Here is a 24,735-nt window from a genome sequence, read left to right as displayed (position 1 = left end):
CTGGGGTTGTTCTTATTTTCTTCAATCAGTGACGAATAGTAAGATGTTCTGGCTTTGCGGAGGGCTTTCTTATAAAGCAGCAAACTATTTCTCCAGGCTAAATGATGATCCTCTAAATTTGTGACACGCCATTTCCTCTCCAGCTTACGAGTTATCTGCTTTAGGCTACGTGTTTGAGAATTATACCACGGAGTCAGGGTGAGTGCAGGTTTTTCTATAGAGCCGGTGGTTCCACCTCTGGGCGGAGTCATTGCATTACAGCCTGCAGTCCACACCTGTTGGCAATTAAGCTGCCGATACTTAAGACCAGCGTCACCAGATCTTCAACTAACCTCTGTTAGTGTAGGCCGACACAGTTCTTGTGATCTTGTTCACAGTGATATTATCTGCTCACCTGGTGTTTCTCTGCCTGTAGTCATCCACCTGATCCCGATGCTCAAACTCTGACAATACTCAACTTCATTTGGACGCCAGTTTTCTCTGCAGCTCTTCCTCCACAGCTCATGCTCACTTCTCCTCCCTGCCACAGTTACCGGATACCACAGATCATCATCGGCTGGAACCATCACTGCCTCACTCGGACCACTTACCCCTCTCATGCCAGTCCTCCACCTACAATAAGTAACACAGTTCATGTCCATATTTGCTCTTTCCTGACCTGCAGAAAAACACCTTCTGAACTTTATCTCCTCTCGTTACAGTGACTCAAAAGACTCCTGGTTTCGTTCCCCCGGCCTGACTTCCCTTTTCCCCATGTCACAGAATTCATATGTATATAGTTTCCTAGTACTTCATGTTTATTGTACAGTTCACGTTTGCTACACTATTCCTTAGAATCTCACGTACATCATGGTTCACAGTTCATAGTCACATCATAGCTGTAATTCTCTGTTTGTAAATAACGTCTTGTTACCATGTTTACCAGTGACTCTGTTTGTATCTGCAATGGAGTTCGTTTGTCTGGTTTGGCCTCTGGCTGTGACACAGTGACGGTGATGAGGCTGAATACTGGGCTGTTCTGTCACATGGTGCAAGCAGAATCACCTGCAGCTCAAAGTAACAAAGACCAAAGTGATGATGGGTGAGAGGCAGAAGGATTTGGGGAAAAATACATTACTTGCAACTAACTCAGAGGAGCAAGAAACATAAAGGGAATTCCTTTTCTTAAGTATCAGGTCATTTCAAATGCTACATTTCTATCACCTCAACAAACATCAGCAAACACACAAACTGTATGTTTGCAGTTTGTCGCACAGTGTCCCACAGCTAAAGGTCCAGCTGCAAGGTGCCGTCTCCACACACCTACTATTATTTATTTCTTATTTTAAAGTTGCACATTAGAACTCTGAAAATAAATAGCCTGTAAATGCTGCTCCTGCTTCTCCTGCATAAATTTGCAGCATTGCTACATTTCAAACACCCACACTCTGCTCCCATCTTCCCACACATATACTGGGAAACTGTGGGAACCATCTGTACATTTTCATACTTGATCCCAGATATATACTGGGGGTGGCACACAACAAATAAACACAACAAATAAATGGCTCTGGCTGTATGGGTACTTAATGATCAAGCTGGCAGTAATGTTGTGGTGTTTAGTAGACAGGAGGGTGGGGAGTGTGGGAGGAAATGACACACAGGACATGGTTTGAGGTAGATTCATATCCAGGCCCTGCAGTGAGCACTATAACCTTCAGTACATTGGTCATCTGCTCAGCCAGGTTAATTATAACAACACTGTAAATTCAGTCTGACAGTGAGTTAGTGAGTTAATGACAGTGAGTCAAACCCACTCCCTCCTCCAACTGTGACGGCCTAGACAGAGACTTTATGCAAGCTTCTTTGAAGTTGGCTGACAGTGAAGGTGAAGGTGAGCATAACTGAGTTCTAGCAACTCGTTCTTACTTTAATAACTGGTAAATTTCACTGAAGTCCAAAACAACTCTCAAACCTCCAGGAAGGAGACAACAGAAGTATTTATTTTTACCTTCAGTGTAATTTCTTCCTTTGCCTAAGCTGGTGAGAGGTTGTTGTTGTTGTTGTTGCTTTCAATTTGTAAGATTCCTGCATGAAATGATTTGATCAAATATTTTGAATTTTATATTTTAAATGGTTTACTGTTGGCTATCAGGTAGAGGAATACAGTATCTCTGTTTATCCTGCTGTTCTTGCTACAAAACAGGGTTATATTGTTGGATTTTATTATTGTCATTTGTATTGGGAAATATTTAACCATATATGCTTAGAGGTGTATAATCAATTGTGTAGTGATAGGATATGTGATCCTTAGTGGTCTGCAACGACTTTGTGTGCATTCCAGAGTTTTCTGGCATTCACACCCACATACTGGGAGCAGGTGAGGTCACACCTTCTGTTATTGTTTTATTGCAGGATAAACACATCTATATCTGTTTTAGTCTAAGTGCCTTTTGTTTAGATGAACTGCTGGACTTCCAGACCAGCAGGTTTAGGGAAGTCATTTATGGGGTCACATCCCCCCCCCCGCCCACACACACACACACACACACCTACATAACACACAGACGGTACTGTTCACATGTATACCTATGTAAGACATCATGTGTTAATGAATCTATGCATATTCATGTAACCTCAATAACAGATCAGTGTTACGAGGGAGCGGACGAGAACAACAGAGGTGAAGCGAAGGAATGGCGCTAGTCTCATTCTCTCCCTCATGCATGAGTAACACAAAGAACTTTTGTAACTTGTGTGTTGCTTTTTGCTAAAATTGTCCTGAACGTTCCAGCGAATAGGTTTATGCTACAAACCTATCATATATGTTTTCCTCTTCAGAGATTACAAAAGGGTTCACGTTCAAAAAAAGTCTTTAAATCCATTTTCAATTTTGTGCCATTTGGCTAATTGTGCCATTTACTTTGAGTATTTTATATTAAATAATGTCAAAATGAGACAGCAAAAAATAATTTGATTTCTAAACAAATTAATTAATATGCCTCTTTATTCCTAAGAAAACAGTCAGCTTTGAGATGTTGTTTATTTTTGTGTTTTAGATAGCACAGAAAGGAAACAGCAGGGTGACGAGAGTGTGAGGGGAAACGACACAGGAAATGGTCTGAGGCAGAATCAGACCCAGGCCCTGCAGTGACGACTCTAATTTTATCCATCTGTTAAGCTGCTGAGATGTTGTTGTTGTTGTTGCTTATAAATTCAGTTTGTAAGATTTCTTCATGGGATGATTTCATCAGATATTTTTAGCTTTATATCAAGTCTATGATTTATTTTGAGTATTTAATGTTAAATAATCTTAGAATGCAACTTCAAGAAATGATGGTGATTTATAAATAAATAAATAAATAAATAAATATTCCTCTTTTTTCCTAAATCCAAACACAATATTCAGATGAGAATAAAATGCCAGAAACGTTTTATTACCATGGAGGGAAAAAAAAATCTATCTGCTTCATGTGTTGCTCAGAGGTTGAACCAGCTGTCGTCAGGTTTTCAAAGTCAAATTTGGTCTGAAACTCTTTTCATTCACACCTACGGCATCAGGGAAACTTCACAGTACTGATCTACATCATTGTGTGATGGATGCATCTAAAAAAAGTTGAAGGAAGTGATAAAAAGGAAAACTCATTCAGTAACTTCAGTTTTCTGATGATCTGACAGAGTGAAGAGTCAGACGCTGTTCTTCTGAAGTTTCACAACTTTTCTGCATCAGGATCAAAGTCAGAATGAAAATCCTCCATTTTCTCTTCTTCTGCTTCTTGTCAGGTGAGAACTGATGATCTTAATGTTGCTCTTTAATTTTAATTTTAACTAAAAACATACTCAACTTTATAAATCACCTTGTGAAATAAATGTGTTTACTAGAGTTGGATGTCTCAAGACCACTTTTACGTGGTCTTGGTCTCGCTGTCTCAGATCGACATAGTGTTCTGGAGATTTGGAGTCAACAGTATGCATGACACACAACGTAACGTTCGATATAGGCTGTATCCCAATTCAGGGTCTGCAGCCTTAAAGTTCGCAGCCTTAACGGTCCTCAAGTGCCGCAAACTCAAAAACCACTAAGACCGGAAGTACGAGGCTTGTGAAATGGGACAGTCTAGCCTCCGTTGCGCTGCCCAGGTTGCCTAGCAACCATGACACTAACAGCTGGAAAAGTTTCATACAGCTTTGTTTGACAGAAATGAAGGAGAACATATTTTGTTCATTTGTTTGTTTGTTTCTACATGAGCTTTGATTTAATAAGTATCTGAGGCTGAGACCACGGGACTGTAAAATGTGATTGTTGGGCTTCATTTCTGTACTGAACAGTCATTTAAGATTAGCTAGTAAATAACAATTAGCTAATGTTGTTCATGAGACTAAAGTCATCTCACTTTGGTAATGTAAATATAATATGGCCAATATTAAAGTTATTATTTCAATCATTATTAGTTATTACAGCAGTGAATGAACTCTGTTTCAAATACTGAGCTGCAGTAAAAATTCAAAAATTCATATTTATATTTCCTATCATCTTAAATCTTTACTCAAAGACAGGTTCCTTTGACACTGTATATATAACTATGTTATATATAAGAGACAAATATTGTTCTTTTAATATGTTGGCATTACTAAATTTGTCTCAGTGCTTACTTTAAATATTGATGAAATCATCACATTCTCTGTAAGATTAAGGCCGACTACTGAACAGCGTATATTTTAAAGGCTTTAAAACCAAGTTAGTACAAACATCACTAATGTCACATAAATTTCCCGACATCTGGCCAATAGTAATGTTTTAATGTTCTTCGTTATTAAACATTTACACATCAATAAGTGACATAATATTCAGCACTTACTTTTAAAAGTTTACTCATTGGGCGTCCCTCTTCTGCTGTTTTTTTCCAGCAAAATTATCAACACCCACCGCCGCGCTATGCATTCTGGGATATGTTGGGCCATGAAGTCTACACCGCCACATCTTTAAAAATCAGGGAAATGAAGAACGCATTTGAGGCTGCATTTCGAGCAGCCTTTGAATTGGGACAGCCTTTGTGGCGTTGCGTCTCATATTCCGATATAAGACATACATACAAATCACAACAATTTAACATTTTATGTAAATTCTGTGAATATCGGGCAGCTCAACTTGCTTGAAGTGTTTCCAGCTGAGCGGTACCTGGAGTCAAGTGTTTTAACGATGTATGAAACGTTAAACTAATCCTAAAGTAATAATGGTATTTCTAACCACTGACATACCCCAACTTTATCCTTTCAACAGCTGCTGAAAGTTAGCGGACCTAGCTTCTATCGGATATTTATATAGAGATCCTCCAGTTTCAAACTGTATTACCCTTCAAGGACCTGCAGTTCAAAAAAGCTCCTCTCCGACAGCCAAACCCATCTGTTCTCTGATTGGATTGTTACATTTGCGATTGACATGACATTGACCAATCAGATGAAAGGAAGAAAAATAGGGTCAAAATTCATACTTGTAACTTGCAGAGATTCACACGTTTTTTTTTTTTTTTTGGCTAAGCCCACACACAAATCTTTTTTACGCACACACAAATTCTTTTTACACACACAAATCCTGATTTACAAGTACAAAATATTTATGACCACATTTTGAGCCCATACCTGACACCCGTAAACGAAGCAGCATCTGGCTGCAGTTTAAAGACTTTTTGTCTCGGCCTCGGTCTTGGTCTCGTCTCAACTTTGTCTTGGTCTCAATACTCTCTGGTCTTGGTATTGTCTTGATCTTGGTCTTGGTTCAGTCTTGACAACAAGTCTAATATTTACATACACTAAATAATGTTGTGATTATCCATCTTCTTTTAAATGTATTATTATTATTTTTCATCTGACAGGTCCAGCTGGGCTCGTCAAGCCAAAACATAATATTTGGTCTGCAGCTGAAGGAGCAAATGGCACGCTTAACTGCAACTTATCTTTGTCTGGAAGCACAAAGTTCTTCTGTAAGGAAAAATGTGAGCGAGCAGAAGATATCCTCATTAAAACAGATGAAAGCACAGCTCAGAGTGGGAGATACAGCATGAAGTATAAAGATGGATCTCCAAGAAGAGGAATTGTGTTTTTAAGCTTCTCACAAATGATCAAGTCTGACGCAGGAATGTACAGGTGTGGTTTGGGAAAATCTTCTGCTCCAGATTCATACTTTGACTTTGAGGTCAGAGTTTCAAATGGTGAGTTTTTAGTAAAGGTGAGTGGAATTGAAAATTTGGAGACCCCCAGGTCTAATTTAGTAATGTGGACCACTTTTAGATCAACCTGTTTAATCAATAAATACAACCACGCTTTATCTGTTATTCCACTTAAGTGTCCATGTTATATGGCATGTGACAACTGTACTAAGATAACGTTTTAGCACCTCAGTGTAAAGCCTACAATAATATTCAATGATTTATTGATTCAAATTTAGACTCTGCTAAAACTAACTCAGTTTTACACCACCTCCAACTATCAAAGTCTAAAGCAAAATCTTGCTTTTGTTCAGATTTTCTTTTCTCTATAACTGATTTTGAGCATTAGTATCATGATTTATGTCATGATTTAAATAGATTAAATCTACTAATTTAATTCCTATGATGGAGAGTAGCAGAAGAAATGTTTGACCTAAAAAGTTGATGATCTTCCAAGAGTCTCATCATGCTAAAAAGAAGTTAGTGACCCAGCCTGGTGTGGATATCAGGCTCATCTTCTAGCTGTGAGTCCTGAGAAATGCCTAAATAAATAAGACAAATGAAACAAAAAAACCCAAAAAACATTTGCAGTCACACCGGTGAACTTCAAGGGTCTATAACTCTGCTCTTCAATTTTATAGTGTGAATGTTACGTTTTGCATGGCTTCATTAAATATGCAACAAAAAGTTTTGATTTTCAGAGGATCAGGTAAGAATGTGTTTTTCAGATTTGACTGATTTATTATGAAATGATAACTGTGCTTATTTGATCCATGAAATATAATCATAATATAACAGTGTAAAAAATGACCCAACACACTAGTATGTTGTATGCTTGTGGGGTGTTTATTGAAGTACCACACATGTGGCTGTACGTTTCGGCACATAGTTCACCAACTTTTCAGTAAGTCATAAGCACACAAACTCTCTCTCTCAGGTCTCCACCTTCAATATATATATAGGGAGAAACCTCAATGGTTAAATCACCACCACCTGTCCCTCCCCCTTGAGCTCACTGCCCCACTCCTCCCCTGCAGCTGAGCCAGGGACCACACCTCCCCCACAAACTGGTTCAGTTCAGACTAATTAATGTTCTTTTATTTCACAGATCTGGATAGAAACGTTGGTTTTTATCGCACACAAACTGAGGGAGAAAACATCACATTGGGATGTTCCAATACAGTGACTGGACACAGGAAGTTCTTTTGTAAGAATCAGTGTAAGAATGAAGGGGAGATCCTCATTGACACAACTAATAACAAATCTGTGAGTGGCAGATACAGCATTGAACACAGACCAGGATCTGTGTACGGACTGTATGCAACCATCACACAGTCGTCCAAGTCAGACACAGGAAAGTACATCTGTGGTTATGGAAACCCTCTGTCTCCTGATTCATATGCGAATGAATATTTTCTTGTCATTGATGGTAAGTTTCTTTTTAAAATTGTAAAAACTTTTTTCATATTTCGTGTACCTTAAAATACTACTAATAATAGAAAATCACAACTCAAAATGTAAGATAAGCAAAATTAGAACAACAGCAAATAAAAACATGAACCTTTTGGTGACTTTGAGGTGAGATTGTTGTTACTGCCAGAGATCAGCTGATTGGTTGAGACATCATTATACATTTCTAACATCAAAAACAGGACAAATAATGTCCATGTTTTTGTTGAAGTCTGGATGTCCGATCTCAGAGTATTAATCTCCTGTTGTGGTGATAAATTTATTCCTCTGTTTATTCACAAATATAAACCGTATTTGTTATGATGCTTTAAAAAATATACAGATATTTAAATATAGTAAGTTTCACAGTCATAATGTGCACTGATAATTTTTAATCAGTGCACATATTATATACGAAACATCATTTTTTATATTATTAAAAGTTTTTTTAAGTGTGTTTAAGAAGTGTGTGCTCCACTTTGATTATTTTTTTTTTTTTTTTTAAAACTTGTGATGGTGGAGCTTAAATTGAGGGGAAAACATCTGTATCATCATCATCTTTCACTAAAGCTGAGTGTTTCTACTCATACAGGTGAAAACATATGTAGTGTGCAGGATATGAGATTTCCCAGTCTAATGTGTAAAAGAGTATTAGGTTATCCATCAGCTGATCTGATGAGACTGAACGTGACTTTGTGGTTTATCTGAAAAAGTAATAATGATGTAAAGAACAGGAAAGCAGGCAGCTGAGTGATTACAGATCTTCCCTATTGAACTTACACATAAGCTTCATGTTAATGCTGCATTTAGTGCTTCATAAATGTTTGTATTTACCTGTATGATAATATGATTAGTTTTACTGCATTTGTCTGTATCGCTATTGATTTAGGCTACTTCCACACGTACACGGGTATTTTTGAAAACGGAGATTGTCCATTTTTGTTTTTCAAAAAATTCCTGTCCACACGTAAACGCAAAAACGAAGGAAAACCCTACTAGGAACATGCCAAAGCAAAAGGTGGCGATATATTCCTAAATGTGTAGAAATGTTTGCCAATCAGAAGTCTAGAAGCCTGGGTGGGAAAGAGTAAAGAAAGATGGCTTATGTCCTATGTGTGGAGGGACAGTAACTGTGTGTGGATATGTAAGCATTTAAACACTGCAGAGAGTACAATTAAAAGTAACAGTATTTTGTCTCCATTGTAGAAATCCATTTCACCTTAACAATAACGTGGCCACAGTGTGACGTCAGAAAATGCGTACACCTTTGACGCTGTATTTTCTCCGTTTTCCTCGTCCACATGTAAATGCAAAAACAGAGTTTTCGAAAATATCCACCCTGGCAGGCGTTTTAAAAATCTCAGTTTTCAGTGACCGAAAATGCCGTTTACGTGTGGACAAAAGGTGCAAATGCATATCTCCGTTTTCAAAAATACCCATGTACATGTGGACGTAGCCTTAGTATTTATATTTTTTGTGTTTGTTGTTCACAGATTCAAACCCACCTACTTCCACACCACAAACAACAACACAAATGGCTTCCAACCCACCTGCTTCCACTCTACAGACAGCAACAACACAGAGTGAAAGTGTCACTGCAGGAGTCTCTACACATTGTCCTGACTCCTCCTGGCTTCTGGTTGTGCGTGCGTCCTTGGATGGTGTTTTGCTGATGGCTGTTTTCCTCATGCTCTTCTACATTAGTAAGACAAGGAGGAACTTTGGACTGAAGAGCAGAGAAAATGACACAAACATGGAGGTGAGTTTGTGTCACTTGTTTTCGTCACTTGTCTGTTGTTGCAGGTTTCAGTGAGTGTTGTTGGTTCATGCTGTCAGTGTGAAAAGAGGTGATTTTACCTGTTATACGGTTTCTTCAATAATATCCTTTTAGTCTTCACCAGCAGTGGGAGGTGAAGACACAGTGAACAATTTTAACCAGACAGAAATATTTTCTATAATTATGTAGATATAAAACCATGCAACATATTTTATGGTCCTTTCTGAGGTTATTCCACAGCATCATAATTTCATGATGTCATATCTAAAAGTGTGAAAGCACCTTTAGTTCTGTTTCCTGACACTGCAGCACATGTAAGCTGCTCTGAAGCAAATCTGTTGAACTTCTTATGATATTTATGTTACATTTTTTTGGTTTGTTTGTTTCTCTGGAATAAACTTTGTGCTTATTTGTTTTAAAGTTCAATTTGCATTAAACTGTGATGTTGCATGAGGTTATTGTCTTTTTTTTTTCATTTTCAGTTCTCTGTAACACATGAGAACTGGGAACCAACCTTCAAACACAAAGAGTCCAAAAGCAGCAGGACCAAACCCACTCTGCATTATTAAAGACCAAAATCTAACAAGTAAAAATGAATTTTGAGATTTCACAAATCCATTGCTATTTCCCAACTGTAACTGAAAAATGTTGTAAACATTTGGTTTTATTTCATTCATTGTTGTCTACTGTATGATTTATACATTTATGTGCTTACTTATGCCATGTATTTTAAATCACCGGCGTTTATTACAAGGTACAACAAAATTAAACAAGTGTTGACGATGCAAAATGGTGTGATGGTTCCTTAAATAAATTTGACAAATACAGAGTGTTCTACAATAATGAGTCTGTGCTGTTCAGGAAAACAAGAAACAGTAAAACAAACAGGCGAAATACAATCGATAGTTGCAGCAGGAGCCTGATTAAGGGATGTCTAAATGCTTTGTTGAATAAGGGGAAACATCTTCCAGTGTGGTCAGAGTCAAAGACTGTGATAAATATCTGCTAGCAGATATTTATCACAGTCTTTGCTTCTGGAGATTTGTTGTTTGTTTGTATTGTTTGCTGTTTGTTTTGCATTCCAGTAATCTGATCAAGCACCTCGACTGGAGAATTACAGAATTTCCCATGTTGGGTTTTACATGTGAAGCACTTCACACTGAAATTGATGGAAAATACAAAAAGGTTTCTTCAACCTGACAAAATGTTAGACACAATAGTGTCTAATGAATGTATCTGGGGACTTTGAGTAAAACTTTGCCTGTTGTTCTTATGAACCCTGTGTCTCATATGTTTAGTCAGTTTCATCTTCATGTTTGTTTTCCTTTTTGTCCCTGCCAAGTTTATACGTCTTAGTCTCTGTCTGAGTGTCTGTTTCCTATCGTATTTTTGTCTTATTTTTGCCCTTTGTGCATTTAAACCCTTAGTTAGGAGCAAATGTGGATTTTCTGTGGCAAACATAAAGGTCACCTTTAACTATGACAATGCTGAGATACGGACCTCCTGTGAAGTTGTCACCATACTAGTGATGAGCAAAGCGAAACTTCGTGAAACATTTGAAGTATTTGTGCTTGTCTTGAGGATTCCAAATAATCTTAAACCATCTTCACAGTGGCACCTGCTGGATAATTTGGGTATTGTCATGTCTTGATCATATTCTGTGAAACAGTGACACAGACAAGTCCTGCACAACTTCAAACAAAACCACTTATTTTATCAGACCATCGATATCTTTGATCAATACATGTTTTGGAGAAATCCTCAAACAAACAAGGCACCTTGCCTTCTATTGGATAGTAATAGTGAAGATGAAGAGGAAAGTGCATAAGAAGGGGGGCGGGGGGGTGCATGCAGCAAAGGGTGGCAAACCACTTTTATAAGTTTCCTTTTGATGGTCTTTTTTATAACTAAATATGTTGTTAAAGTACTTTTTTTTAGAAGTTGGGTAATTAGTGGTACGATAGGGTACTAAGGTCACATTAATGAAAAAAAATGAGTGTCCATTTTGAGATTTACCTCAAAATAGTATTTTGAGAAAAGTCGAAATGTGGAAATTACAGTTGTTATTTCAAGCCAGACAAACGCCACCGCAGCTACACCCTCACAAAATGCCTCAGAGAAAAAAAAATCAATCAACTGTCTTATCGTGTCTTGTGATACAACATGCATCCTCTTCATTGCTCAAGGGTGTAACCATCAATATCCTTGCTTCTGTCCATTGCCAGGCACTTCATTTTATACAAATCCAGCCAACAAGTTTGTGTCTTTTTTTCCCTTCTGACCTGATGCAGCTTTCTGCACCACCACAGTGGCCTTATAACTCTCACCACACTGTTTATGTGCTAAAAGAGAAATAATTTTAATAAATACCAATTCTGACGTAGAATTTCACTAACTCATCTACACAAGTCATTTAGTAGACTTTATATAAGCCATAAGAGTTTTGTCTACAAACAACTGTTAACTCCACATTTCCACTTAAAAAAATCAGTAATATATATTTTTTATTTATGTGGCCTCTAATAATTTCCGTTTTATATATTAATCACAGTGAAAGTGTGTGTGTGTGTGTGTCCTCCCATGCTCAGAAGTCTGGGCGCTTAAGTTAACTTGCCAAGTTTGAATTAGCAACTAAGGAAGAACAAACTTGGAGTACTTGATGTTGAGAAACAGCTCTTGTCTTTTGTTGCTCAATTTGTTTCTGCTGCAGCATTGGCTGTGACATGAACTCTGCCTCATGTGTTCAGAGAGCTGCACACTTCACCAAGTGTGCGGCCACCAGGTGGTGCTCTTTTGTGTTTTCTTTTCAGATGAGTTGTATTTTAGGTCCCGTTAGTGAGGAGACAAACAGATATTTCAAATTTAAACCATTTAAACTGGCTCAAATAAAAGACCTCTTTAGTAACTTGGCTCCAAACAGACACTGACAGCAGAGAAGAAAACTTATTAAAAAACAAAAACACTACTAGAATCCACCTGCTGGAGGTGCTGTGAGCTCACTGGACCAAATCAAACAGATTAAAATACTCCTGTGTACTTTCCTCTTTCTTCACTCCTCAACATATCCGATTATTAAATAAAATCTACTCCCTTTAAGAAATAACATGTTGTATTTACTCCACCCAGTTATGTCAACTGGTTCCACACAACTGGGTTAGTGAAATATAAAATGTATGATACTTTTAATTTGAACAACCAAAACAAGCTCTACTGAAACTATAGGATTAAATCACTTTAACAGAATTGCAACTTACTCTATACAAGTTTGTAAATTAAATAAATCAAGTTTGTTTAGTTAACCTAACTTTACAGTTTTTTCTGAATGCTTAAACCCTAACTGTGATTCTTATAGCACAATTTCTAAAACTATTAATACTTATAGCAAAACCACTCACTGAGTTTGCAAAACTAAAAGCACAAACACTGCTTTGCACTCAGTTTGCCATTTTGTAACACACACTTTGCAAAACTGTAGGCACAATTCACTGCTTACACTCAATTACCAAATTTCCAACACACTCCTAGCAAAACTATACACATTTATGGCCATTATTTATGCTATTTTGCCAACTGTCTGGCACACTTTCACATGTGAAAACTTTTTTAGATAAGTAGTTCACTTTGCAATCAGCCTAAGCACTATAATACAGGTAAGCTCTGTGTGTGGAGTACAGTGGAGGGAGCAGGAAGAGTGAGAAGTAGAGGAGGCCGAGGAACAGTACGTGGAGGTGAAGAAGTAGGATGAAGAGGACAACAAGGACAAGGAGGAGCAAGAGGAGGATGAGGAGGGGGGGGGAGGAGGACGAGGAGGGGGGAGAGGAAGGGTAAGAAGAGTAAGAAATAGAATTGCTGATGACATCAGAGCTACAATAGTGGACCATGTAATCAACCATGGAGTGACCCTGAGGGAAGCTGGCCAACGGGTTCAGCCTAACTCGAGCTGCTACACTGTAGCAAGCATCATAAGGACACTTCAAAATCAGAATCGGTTAGTACAGTCACTTTGCACTAAGACTTGTAGCACTGCCATATGCTAATGAGAAACACAAAAATACCATAGATGTAAAAATACTGAAATTGTTACTTTACAGAATTGCTAGACGACCAGATGCTGGGGCAGAGGAAGCATGTTCACTGCAGACCAAGAAACCCATATAGTCAATATGGTGATTGCAAATAATCCTATACTTGGAAATAAACACTTGTGTTTGTTTTGATGTGTGTGAATAAACACCAGTACCAGATGTTTGGATCCCTCTATGCTTACGGATCTATGACAAAAGTATGAGCTCAAACTGACATGGCCTACCTTGTGCACAGAGAAAGCAAAAGTCAGATGTGTTTTGTATTCATACCATCAGTGTGTAGTCGGCGCATTGTGTGCTTAGTAGATGATGGCTTGTGTGTACTGTTTGATACGAAAACACCATTTTTACGAAGGTGTGAAGAGTTAATCTAGCTGTGTTCGCTTTTGCAAGAGAACTACAATGTTTTGATAATTGGGTGACAGGTTTTCTTATTTGTGTGTTGAGTTTTGCAAAAATAGCCAATAGTTACAAAAAATGTGCTTAAGCAATCAGAAAAAACTGTAATAACACTTAGTGTAAAACATGTTGAAGCAAACTTTGAGCTGTTCAAATGCTTCTAGATCAATGCCTTTTTCTTCAACAAAAATATCTTTACATATATGCAAGTGCATTTTAAGTGCAGGAGGACAATTAAGATACATAATTTAATGTTAAACTGAAATTATTAAAACTGGAAAGTGTTGTGATTCCAACATTTTTAACATTAACTTGGCTTCAGTAATGTAAACTTGCTTGGGTTATGATGAAAAGCTCACAATACAGCCCTGTAAACAACAGGTAGAAATTACAGTGTGGCATTTTTTGTCCATATTTAGAAGAAAACTTTTCTTCAAAACTTAAACTAAAGTCCAAAGTTAGGAGCAGTCTTTTTCAGTGTAGCTGGATGGTGGTAAAAGTTCAACAAGAACAAAGAAGGCAAAAAAGTGAAAGGCCTTGCTGAAGTCGTGTGGCAGTTCAATTTGAGTAGTTTCTAAAGTGCAAGTCAGACTGACAGCCTCACTGCTTTTAAATGCTTTAAACAGACAGAAGTTTCAAATAAGTTGTGCACAAATAAAGAGCAGTGGTAGACACAATGACACAGGAAAATATAAAATTCATATTCCTGTAGTTTCCTCTCATTTAAACTGGTAACTGTTTATTCTCTTCAAACAGTCGCTGCGTTGTTGGTAACCATGACTCTGTCCTGCAGCTGATGGAAACACCACTCTGTGGTTTCAGGTTTAAATGTTGTGAGTGTAGCACTTGGTAAAGTGTAAAGCTAAGATATGTCTAGAACATTGCATAAATCTGTTAGGATTTGTGTTATTCAACTATATGTTTGGATTTTTGGCTGCTACATGTTTTCCACCAGTAGAGGGCAGTCACGGCAAAAAGAAAAGAAAACAATGTTCTGAAAAAGAAAAAGAAAGAAGTATTCATGGGTTCTGTATGTATGTGAAAGCCACGGTTCTGGAGTACCCAAATAAACTCGGTTTGCTGTCTACACCAAGTTGTCCTGGAGTGGTGTAACATTTTGGAGGTTCCACCGAGATCGTTTTTGGGACTACTTCACACAGAGGAACACGGTAAAGGAGCGTGACAGAGCAAAGGGGCTAATGCTAACGGATTGCAACAGTCTAGCTAATGCGACGCAAACTGTGTTTTCTCCGGTCGGATACACTGAGAGAGCTTCACTCGTCTTAGTTATCTTTCAAGCATGTCTGTGAACCGTGAAGATTTTTTGTTGGAGTTGGAGCAGAAGTTATGTGGACTTTCTGTGGAAGAACTGCTCAGAGTATGTGAACTATGTAATATTACAGAAAAGGACAGCGAAGAAATACAAAGCAAATCTCGCAGAGCTCTCGTTAAGCTTATTAGCCAGTTCTGTGAACGAGAAGAATTTTTGCAACGAGAGAATGAAGGCATGTCGGTGCTTCTGGAGCTAAATGATGTGCTGGTTTTGCTGGTGGAGGCGCGGTCAGCGGCTGTCGGCGCGGGAGCGGCGGCCCGGTCTTCATCTTCAGACAGAGCGGAGATGACGGCGGAGGCTGTGCACGAGGGGCAACTCGCAGCGACGCGGGCACCTCCGGAGCGGCGGACAGGGCCGATGACATCGCTGGAGCATCAGGCGGCTCAAGGGACATCAGCGGAGCGGCAGGTGGCCATGAGGACGTCGCTGGACGGCGAAACACAGCGCAGGGGGAGAGACTGCATTGGCAACAGCTGCTGTAATGTTTCATCAGGTGGATTCAGAAAAGACTTCAGGATAAGTGGACATGTGGGTGAGTCAACAGCTAAAGACACGCTGAGTTTCAGTAGCTTAGAGCACCAGATGGAAAACGGCTTAAAAACGGGCTACTCTGAAGCTGAGATCGTGGAGGCTGTCATCCGTGCCATCAGTCCTGGGTTAAAACTAAGGAACTATTTGGAAGGGAAAGAAGATCTCACATTGACCAGCCTGAGACAAGTTCTAAAAGCCCATTATGCAGAAACGGATTCAACAGTACTGTATCAGCAATTAACCAAGGCTACACAGGGGGCAAATGAAACACCACTTGAGTTCCTCATTAGAGTGCTGGATTTGCATCAAAAAATTCTTTTCGCATCTGAGCGCGCCCAGTCTAGCCTAAAGTACAACAAAGAACTTGTTCAAAGTCAATGTTTTCAGTCCATTAGAACGGGTCTTCTAAATGACAATGTCAGAGCAGAAATGAGAGTATATTTGCAGGATGAAAACTGTAGCGATGAACTCTTATTAATGAAAATGCAAACAGCCCAGTACAATGAAAGCGAAAGAGCGTTAAAGGCAAAAGCCCACAGGTCATTTAGAACAGGACTAAATGTAGTTGAGCAGAATGTAACGCTTACTGATCCCTGCACAAGCCAGCCTGATACAAAACCGGCTAAGCCCCTCAAAGATAACTCCTTATTTGCAAAAATTGAGGAAAGTAACTCAGCAATCAGGGAACTTACAGGACAGGTAGCTTCACTAGTACAAACTGTCCAACAGGATAGAAGTGGTGACGGTGATAGGCAAGCCAGGGTGTACAGAAAGCCAGCTCAGAGACCAAAAAGGCGATGCTCTGCATGTCAACAAGAAAACAGGGACTGTGACCATTGTTTCAAATGTGGCAGTGACTCTCACTGGGCAAAAGGATGTAAAGTAAGGGGAGCTCAGAAGCAGGGAAACTGGGTGGGGCTGTGACTGTGGGACAAGCCACAGCTTCAGCACCAATGTCCCAATTAGAGATGGCACGATACCACTTTTTTATGTCCGATACCGATACCAATATCATAAATTTGGATATCTGCCGATACCGATATTAATCCGATATAGTGTGTTTTTTAATCAATAAAACTGTTTTTTTAATATCTTGCTGCATTTTGTATAAGTTCATACTCAAGTTTAAATAAACAACAACACTAAAGCTATTCTGTTATACCTGTATGTAAAAAATACACTGCACCCAAAATATTTCATAGTTCAGCAATACTGATCAATCTAATAAACTTAAACCTACTCCATCCTCCCTATTCTGGTATTTTAAAGAGTACTTAGCAGAAATATTAATCAACCTAACTAATAGGGTTGCAAACTCCCAGCAAAAAAAAATAGAGAACCACCCCCCACCCTCCACCTCATGATGCTTAATCGATGTAATCAACTTTAATTTGATGCAGTGTGAAAAAAAAATGCACAGAAATAAATTATTTTTCAAGAATAATTAAATAGATTCAACATCTTTCTTCAACAGAACTGCAGACTGCACAGATGGTATCTTCCAAAAGGAAAAAGTACTATAGTTTACTAGGGTATATTAGACTTAACAGTTACTATACACAGTAATGGACTTCTATTCATTTTACATCAGATTAAAACTTTGGGTGTAAGATTCAGATAATTATTTATTAAAAGCTAGACATTTTAAATGACAATAAGAAAGAAAAGTATGTCTTTGTGCCCCCTTTTCCCTGTTCACGCCCTATCGGCCCCCCTGGCTACACTTCGCCCCTGCACAGTTACCAGCCGTCAGCTGCGTAGAAAAGGATCCTGGTGTAGAAAGTAATATTAAATAAATTCTAACAACAGCTTATCAAGCTTAAACGTGCTGCTGCTGTTCAGCTGCTGGTTTCCTCTTTCTGGTGCAAAGTGGACCAAAAACAAAGAAGAGAGACGGACTCGCGACAGAAAAGCCGATCAGCTGATCATTAAGCAGTTTCAAGATTGAAGTAGCTGCAGGAAGGTGAGGGAGAGGCAGTCACTCCATGTATCGGTTGTTAAGCTTAACGTGGGAATGCTTTACAAACATTCAGAGATGAACTTACGCACTTGCTTTACTTCACTCTTGGATAACTTCCTCGGAGATGAAATGCTGGTTTGGTAGCGAGGCTACAAATACACACAGCCGCTCTATCACGTGATGCATACTGCTCCTAGGTGCTACGGTTATGAGCCGAGTTACCCCATGTCGCAAGTTTTGTGAGGTGTTTTTTTTTTTTTATATTTAATGGATCGGATTACATTTTTTATTTCTCGCCGATATCCGATCCAGTAATTTAGGTCAGTATCGGACCGATACCGATACGTAATATCGGATCGGTCCATCTCTAGTCCCAATGTGATAACATTCCCAAGGCCCAAAGTTTATCCCTTGCATCACCAACTGACTCAGGAAATCCTAAAATTAGGAACCAACCCCCAAACGTGTTCAATCTGAGTACCAAAAAAAGAAAAGTAGCACAGCTCGTGGGCAAAAAGTGTCTAGTATGGTGTAGAATGAACAACTGCAAAACACAGGCACTGTGGGACACGGGAGCCCAAGTTTCAATAATGAGTGCATGCTGGAAATCAGACAATTTACCTCACTTAGAAGTTCACCCCATCAGTGATTTACTAAGTAAGGATGAACTTTTAGACTTGAGACCTGTAAATGGATCTGAAGTCCCTTTCCAGGGTTGGGTAGAAGTTAGCCTTAGCCTTTGTGATCCGAGAGGAAAAGCTGTAGCTCAGAATGAGGTTTGGGTTCCAATCCTAGTAAGTCAGGATGTGATACAGAAACCAATAATAGGGTTTAATGCTATTGAGGAACTGATAAAAAAAGACACTACTCAGTCCAGTGAAAGCTTGTCTTTACTCAGAAACTCTCTAAGAGTAGGATCAAGCAAAGCAGAAGCACTGTTGAACCTTATCCACACCGCCAGTAGTGAGACAGTTACTTATCCTGTCAGATCAGGACGCAAAGCTATTGTCGTACCGAGTGGACAAATGTACAGCGTTAGTTGTTCCATCAAAACAGACTTAAAGGTAAAAAGTGAAATGCTTTTTGAGCCAGATGAAAACCTGTCTTTAGATGAGGGTCTGAAATCTAAGTGCCAGTTGCTGTCTGTATCTGGCAATACCCACAAAGTCAATATCTATGTTACTAATGTTACCAAACATGACATTGTTTTGCCACCTAAAACCCTTCTAGGTAACATAGAGAGGGTAACACACAGTTATCCTGTGAATCTCAAAGAAGCTCAGATAGGTTCGGTTGTAGAAAAAGACAATCAGAACTCACCTAGCTTACCAGAAGAGCCTTGGGAACCACCTGTCAATTTGGGCCACCTTAACACAGAACAACAGGCAGCTGTCATGGAAATGTTAAGGGAGGAGTCAGGCGCATTTGCTAAACACAAAGAGGAAGTTGGTTACATAAAAAATCTAAAAATGGATATCAAACTCACTGATCAGATTCCTGTAGCCAAATCCTATAATGCGGTCCCACGTGCTCTCTATGATGAAGTAAAAAGTCACATTCAGGACTTGTTAAAAAAAGACTTTATTTGCAAGTCAACCTCACCATATGCCTCTCCAATAGTATGTGTGAGGAGGCGGGATGGAGGCCTGAGACTGTGTGTCGATTATAGGGGCCTCAATAAAAAGACCATTCCAGACAGACACCCTATTCCACGAATACAGGAAATCCTTGATGGACTTGGCGGCAATAGGTGGTTCAGTGTGCTTGACCAAGGCAAAGCGTACTATCAAGGTGAAATCAGCGAAGACTCGAAAAAATATACCGCCTTCACAACACCCTGGGGGCTGTATGAATGGAATAGAATTCCATTTGGACTCACCAATGCACCTGCAGCTTTCCAGCGTAGCATGGAGGAAAGTTTAGAAGGCTTGAGGGACAAAATATGCACTCCATATTTAGATGATGTTTTAGTGTACAGTCAAACATTTGAGCAGCATATTGAAGATTTGAGATCAGTTCTCAAACGTCAGCAGGCTTGGGGAGTAAAACTAAGACCTGATAAATGTGACTTGTTTAAAAATGAGGTCCGCTATGTGGGCAAAATCATTTCAGCAGACGGTTACAAAATGGATGAAAAAGAGGTACAAGCAGTACGAGCTTTGAAGGACAACCCACCAACAAACATCAAAGAGCTGAGAAAGCTTTTAGGATTTTTAGGATACTACCGAAGCTATGTACAAGATTTTTCAAGACATGCAAAGTGCCTATATGATTTACTCTCAGTTGACCACACTCAAACACCAGCACGGTCAGCCAAGGCGGGGCATGCTGCACCCACCCAAAAAATCATATGGAGTGACAGCCACCAAAAAGCACTAGACTATTTGGTGAATGTTTTGACTAATCCACCCGTGATGGCTTATCCTAAGTTTGAGGAACCCTTTATTCTGCACATCGATGCATCAGAAGAAGGCCTTGGTGCAGTTTTGTACCAGAGGCAGGACAGTAAATTAAGAGTAATTGGATATGGATCAAGAACATTAACACAGGCTGAGAAGAACTACAGGTGGCACTCAGGGAAACTTGAGTTTTTGGCACTAAAATGGGCGGTGACTGAGCGCTTTAGAGACTATTTGTTCTATGCTCCCTCAGTGACAGTATACAGTGACAACAACCCTTTAACCTATGTTTTGGGCACAGCTAAACTGAATGCAACAGGACACAGATGGGTTTCCGAGCTGGCTGATTTTAACATAACATTGAAATACCGACCCGGAAAAAGTAACGTGGATGCAGACTTTTTGTCCAGAACAATATGGACTCATACATGTTAGAATGTACTGAGCTGTGTTCGCCTGAAGTGTTAAGCGCAGTACTGAATGCCATTGAAACACAGGAAGAAAAACAACTGGATTGGATATCAGCTATAACGTGCAATCCAGAAGTAAACAAAATACTTACAGAAAATCAGCCAGATGTGAGAATCACAACACAGGAGCTATTACAAGCTCAAAAGCAGGACTCTGCCATAGCTTATGTTCTCAACTTAAAGAGTACAGGTGCAAGCTTTGACAAAACATCAGCGACCAAAACCCCTAAAGCAAAACAGCTACTACATGAGTGGAAAAAGCTGTTTATTTCAGATGATGGGTTGCTGATACGAAAGACTATGACTTATACTCAGATTGTGATTCCAGAATCGTACAAAGAACTGGTGTACAAACACCTTCACTGTGAAATGGGTCACTTGGGGGTGGACCGTGTGATGAATTTGGCAAGGAGTAGGTTTTATTGGCCAAATATGTACAAAGATATTGAGTTTTTCATCACACAGGTGTGCAAATGTAATATTCAGAAAAAACCTACAGTTCAGCGTCGGGCCCCCATGTGTCACGTGCCGGCTACTGCACCCTTTGAAATGGTTTCAATAGACTATGTCCATCTCGAAAAGAGCAGGGGAGGGTATGAGTATATTTTGGTGTTACAGGACAACTTCACCAAGTTTGCTCAAGCCTACCCTACACACAACAAATCTGGCAAAACAGCAGCAGATAAAATTTTTAATGACTTTTCCTTTAAATTTGGTTTTCCTGGTAAATTACATCATGATCAAGGCAGAGAATTTGAAAACCATTTATTCAAACAGCTGCAGAAGTACACAGGAATAGCCAATTCAAAGACTACACCCTACCATCCACAGGGGAACCCAGTGGAAAGGTTTAATCGCACCTTGCTGTCAATGCTGCGGACCCTGGATGAGGAAAAGAAAGAAAACTGGAGTGACTATGTAAACAAAGTTGTGCATGCCTATAATTGCACAACTAGTGACTCGACGGGATACTCGCCCTTTTATTTACTCTTTGGCAGACATCCACGTCTCCCTATTGATGTAATTTTTGGACTGAGTGAGACAAACAAATGCAAATCACATGAGGATTATGCTCACAAATGGCAACAACAGATGGAAGAAGCATATGACATTGCATCCAGAAACATTAAAAAGACTCTGGCAAGAGGAAAACCACATTATGACCAGAAGAGACAAAGTGCTGTACTCTCACCTGGGGACAGGGTACTTGTCAGGAACATGTAAGAGAGGGGAGGCCCGGGAAAGTTATGCTCCTATTGGGAGGATCAAGTTCACATAGTGATCTCTCAAAAGGGGGAAAATAGCCCTGTTTATGAGGTCAAGCCAGAGCGTGGCACTGGACGAGGTCGTATTCTCCACCGCAACATGTTAATGCCCTGTAATGCATTACCGCTTCCCAAAATAACAAGAACTGAAGAAAGCAGACACAAAAACACTACACAGACACAAAAACAAAGAGACCCACAAGATGCATTGAACCATATAGAGAGTTCAGATGATGAGGAGCAGTATTGGTCTCAGAGAGTGAGGCATCACCACTGTCAGCCTCAAGGGGATTCGATGGTGTCTGCACCTGCTACTGAACCTGACCAGGACCTTCAGCAAAAGAGCACGGAGCTTAGAGTGGACGCTGAAGAGTTTCAAGCAGATATGGTGAATGGACAGGATAACACTGAACATGACATCTCAGCATCATCAGACACTGTTGCTTCGCCAGATCAGCCCAGTGAAATGAACCCAGAACTGTCGGAACTGCAGCCGAGAAGATCTCAAAGGGAGAGATGTCCACGGAAAATATTGACTTATGATGCATTTGGCCAACCAGTTCAAAGAGTAATTGGTCACAGTGTTAACCCATTGTATGCCAGTGCAACAGCATCTCCATTCTATGAACAGTTTGGAGTACCTTGGGCAGCTCTACAAATGCCTTACTATTCAGCTTATGTACCAGTTAGTTATTATTGAACTGTGAAAGAGCTTTTCTGAATTTAAATGGTGTTGTTTTTCAAAAATGTATGAGTACTTACAAGGTCTTACCAGTATGGTGACACAAGTATTTGATGCTTTTGGGATGGTAGCGTAAGACATTGGATTGTGTTATGTTTAATGAGGTTAATTGTGATATAATGGTTACTATCTAAGTTGACAAGCTCCGGAGCACGTGATAAAGTGATAGTAATGTCTTGGAGGGTAATATTTCTATGTGGACTATTGGAAACAACTCAGCATTGTTATAAGCTTATGCTTATCTGGTAAGAGAGTAACATGTGATTCTGTCACCTGAGGTCCAATAGTGCATCGTGAAAGTGATGTTAAAGCACTGCTATACCCTATCCCAACTTACGCCATCTCTACATTGTCACAAGAAAAAAAGAAGTATATTTGTTTATTTTTGTTTCTTATTGTCATGTTTTGTCAATGTTGGGACAACATTTATTTAGCAGGGGAGGAATGTAGCACTTGGTAAAGTGTAAAGCTAAAATATGTCTAAAACATTGCATAAATTTGTTGGTATTTGTGCTATTCAGCTATATGTTTGGGTTTTTGGCTGCTACATGTTTTCCACCAGTAGAGGGCAGTCACGGCAAAATGGAAAAAACAATGTTCTGTAAAAAAAAAAGGAAAAAAGAAGAGAGTATTCTTGGGTTCTGTATGTGAAAGCCACGGTTCTGGAGTACCCAAATAAACTCGGTTTGCTGTCTACACCAAGTTGTTCTGGAGTGGTGTAACATTATCTTTAAATTAACTCTAAATACGGAGACCTGAAGTCACATATTTAGGGCACACCCTCTCAGGTGAAGGCAGAAAGCTACTAAACAAAAGGAAAGAAGCTATACAAAGTGGGCCACAGCCACAAACTAAGCACACACATTCTTTCTAACTCCCAGTGAGCCTGAGTTATGACCTTGGCTCCTTGTTTTTCTGCTTCCAACAAAGGTGGAGGTGAAGAATGTGCTCTGTAGTCTCTACTATCAGAGAACAGCTTACACTATAGCACACACTATACATGCGCCTCTATATCTCCCATTGGTGTTAAAGCAGGAAAAACTTAACAGAGTTTTGTTATCAAATGCTGACATTTAACTCTCCAGCTTGCAGGACAATAGGACAAACATTTGTGAAAACAGAGAAGAAAAAATAAAAATACAGAGAGAATCTGGTATGACCAAGCAGTAATCAGACAATAGATTTAGTTGGTAATACATTGTGGAATGCTTTCAGTTTGATTGATGCAACACAAGTAATTAACTATATGAAGGAAATTCTGTTTTGTGATAATATTTTTTTGAAAGTGCATTTCTGTTGACCTGTCAACTTAGCGCATTATGAGCTGATTTGCAAATTAGTTCATTGATACTAGATTTGGAAAAATGAATGGATTATGAAATAAATGAATAAAATGTAACAGAGGGTTGAAATTAGTTTCTTATTTCTGGTGTGTGGAGAAAGGTTTTATCATGGCACACATCTGTTTACATGGGAGAGAACTCCTCATGTGATACGACATTTAGCAATTTGCAAATGTGCAGCACATCAGAAGGATGACTCTGAAGTTACAAAGAGAAACAATTTTGCTGATAAAGCTGCAAAAGCAGCAGCCGTAGCAACCACAGTTTTATTAACAACTCATGAAAATCACATCATCCCACTGTCTGTACTGCAGGATGAAACACGGAGCAGTACAGACACTGACGATATAATGAAAATAGCAGGAAAACCCATTCTTCCCAAATCATTACATAAAACAGCCGCTTTAGTGAGCCATGGTTTAAGCCATGTCTCAACAGGAGGGATGATCTCTATAATAAATCAACAATTTTATACTGTAAATTTTGAAACTTCAGCAAAAGAATATGTGAGAACATGTATGACCTGCCAAAAACACAATACCCAAGGTAATTTAAGACCAAAAAGAGGACATTTTCCTACACCACCTCACCCATTTCATACAATTCGCATGGACTTCATTGAATTGAATGAGTGTCAGGGCTCAAAATATGCTCTAGTAATTACAGATGTTTTCTCAAAATGGCCAGAAATCTACCCAGTGAAAAAAAGCAGACGCAATCTCAGTTGCAAAGTGTCTATGCAACCATTTCATCCCAACATATGGTATTCCTACTCTGATAAGATCAGATAACGGAAC

The 24,735-nt window shown here is 39.2% G+C and overlaps 1 protein-coding gene across 1 annotated transcript; it reads left to right on the top strand.

The window, feature by feature from the left end:
* The first annotated feature begins 1,773 nt into the window (after positions 1-1,773).
* LOC120438167 (polymeric immunoglobulin receptor-like) lies at positions 1,774-10,320 on the top strand. The gene is made up of 6 exons (XM_039608602.1): positions 1,774-1,873; positions 3,658-3,762; positions 5,853-6,188; positions 7,294-7,614; positions 9,128-9,393; positions 9,894-10,320. The coding sequence occupies exons 2-6, from the start codon at positions 3,723-3,725 to the stop codon at positions 9,978-9,980; spliced, it is 1,050 nt and encodes a 349-aa protein (XP_039464536.1). The 5' UTR covers positions 1,774-1,873; positions 3,658-3,722; the 3' UTR covers positions 9,981-10,320.
* Positions 10,321-24,735: the final 14,415 nt, after the last annotated feature.

This window comes from Oreochromis aureus, linkage group 3 (assembly GCF_013358895.1).
Source record: "Oreochromis aureus strain Israel breed Guangdong linkage group 3, ZZ_aureus, whole genome shotgun sequence".
Lineage (NCBI taxonomy): Eukaryota > Metazoa > Chordata > Actinopteri > Cichliformes > Cichlidae > Oreochromis > Oreochromis aureus.
The sequence above is the reverse complement of the archived record's forward strand: the minus strand, read 5'-3'. Positions and strand labels throughout refer to the sequence as shown.

Bases quoted from the DNA above. Each gene is read 5' to 3' on its own strand.
- LOC120438167 (XM_039608602.1), top strand. From the start codon at position 3,723: ATGAAAATCCTCCATTTTCTCTTCTTCTGCTTCTTGTCAG. The intron at 3,763-5,852 runs GTGAGAACTGAT...TTCATCTGACAG, and splicing joins CTTCTTCTGCTTCTTGTCAG to GTCCAGCTGGGCTCGTCAAG. The intron at 6,189-7,293 runs GTGAGTTTTTAG...TTTATTTCACAG, and splicing joins TGAGGTCAGAGTTTCAAATG to ATCTGGATAGAAACGTTGGT.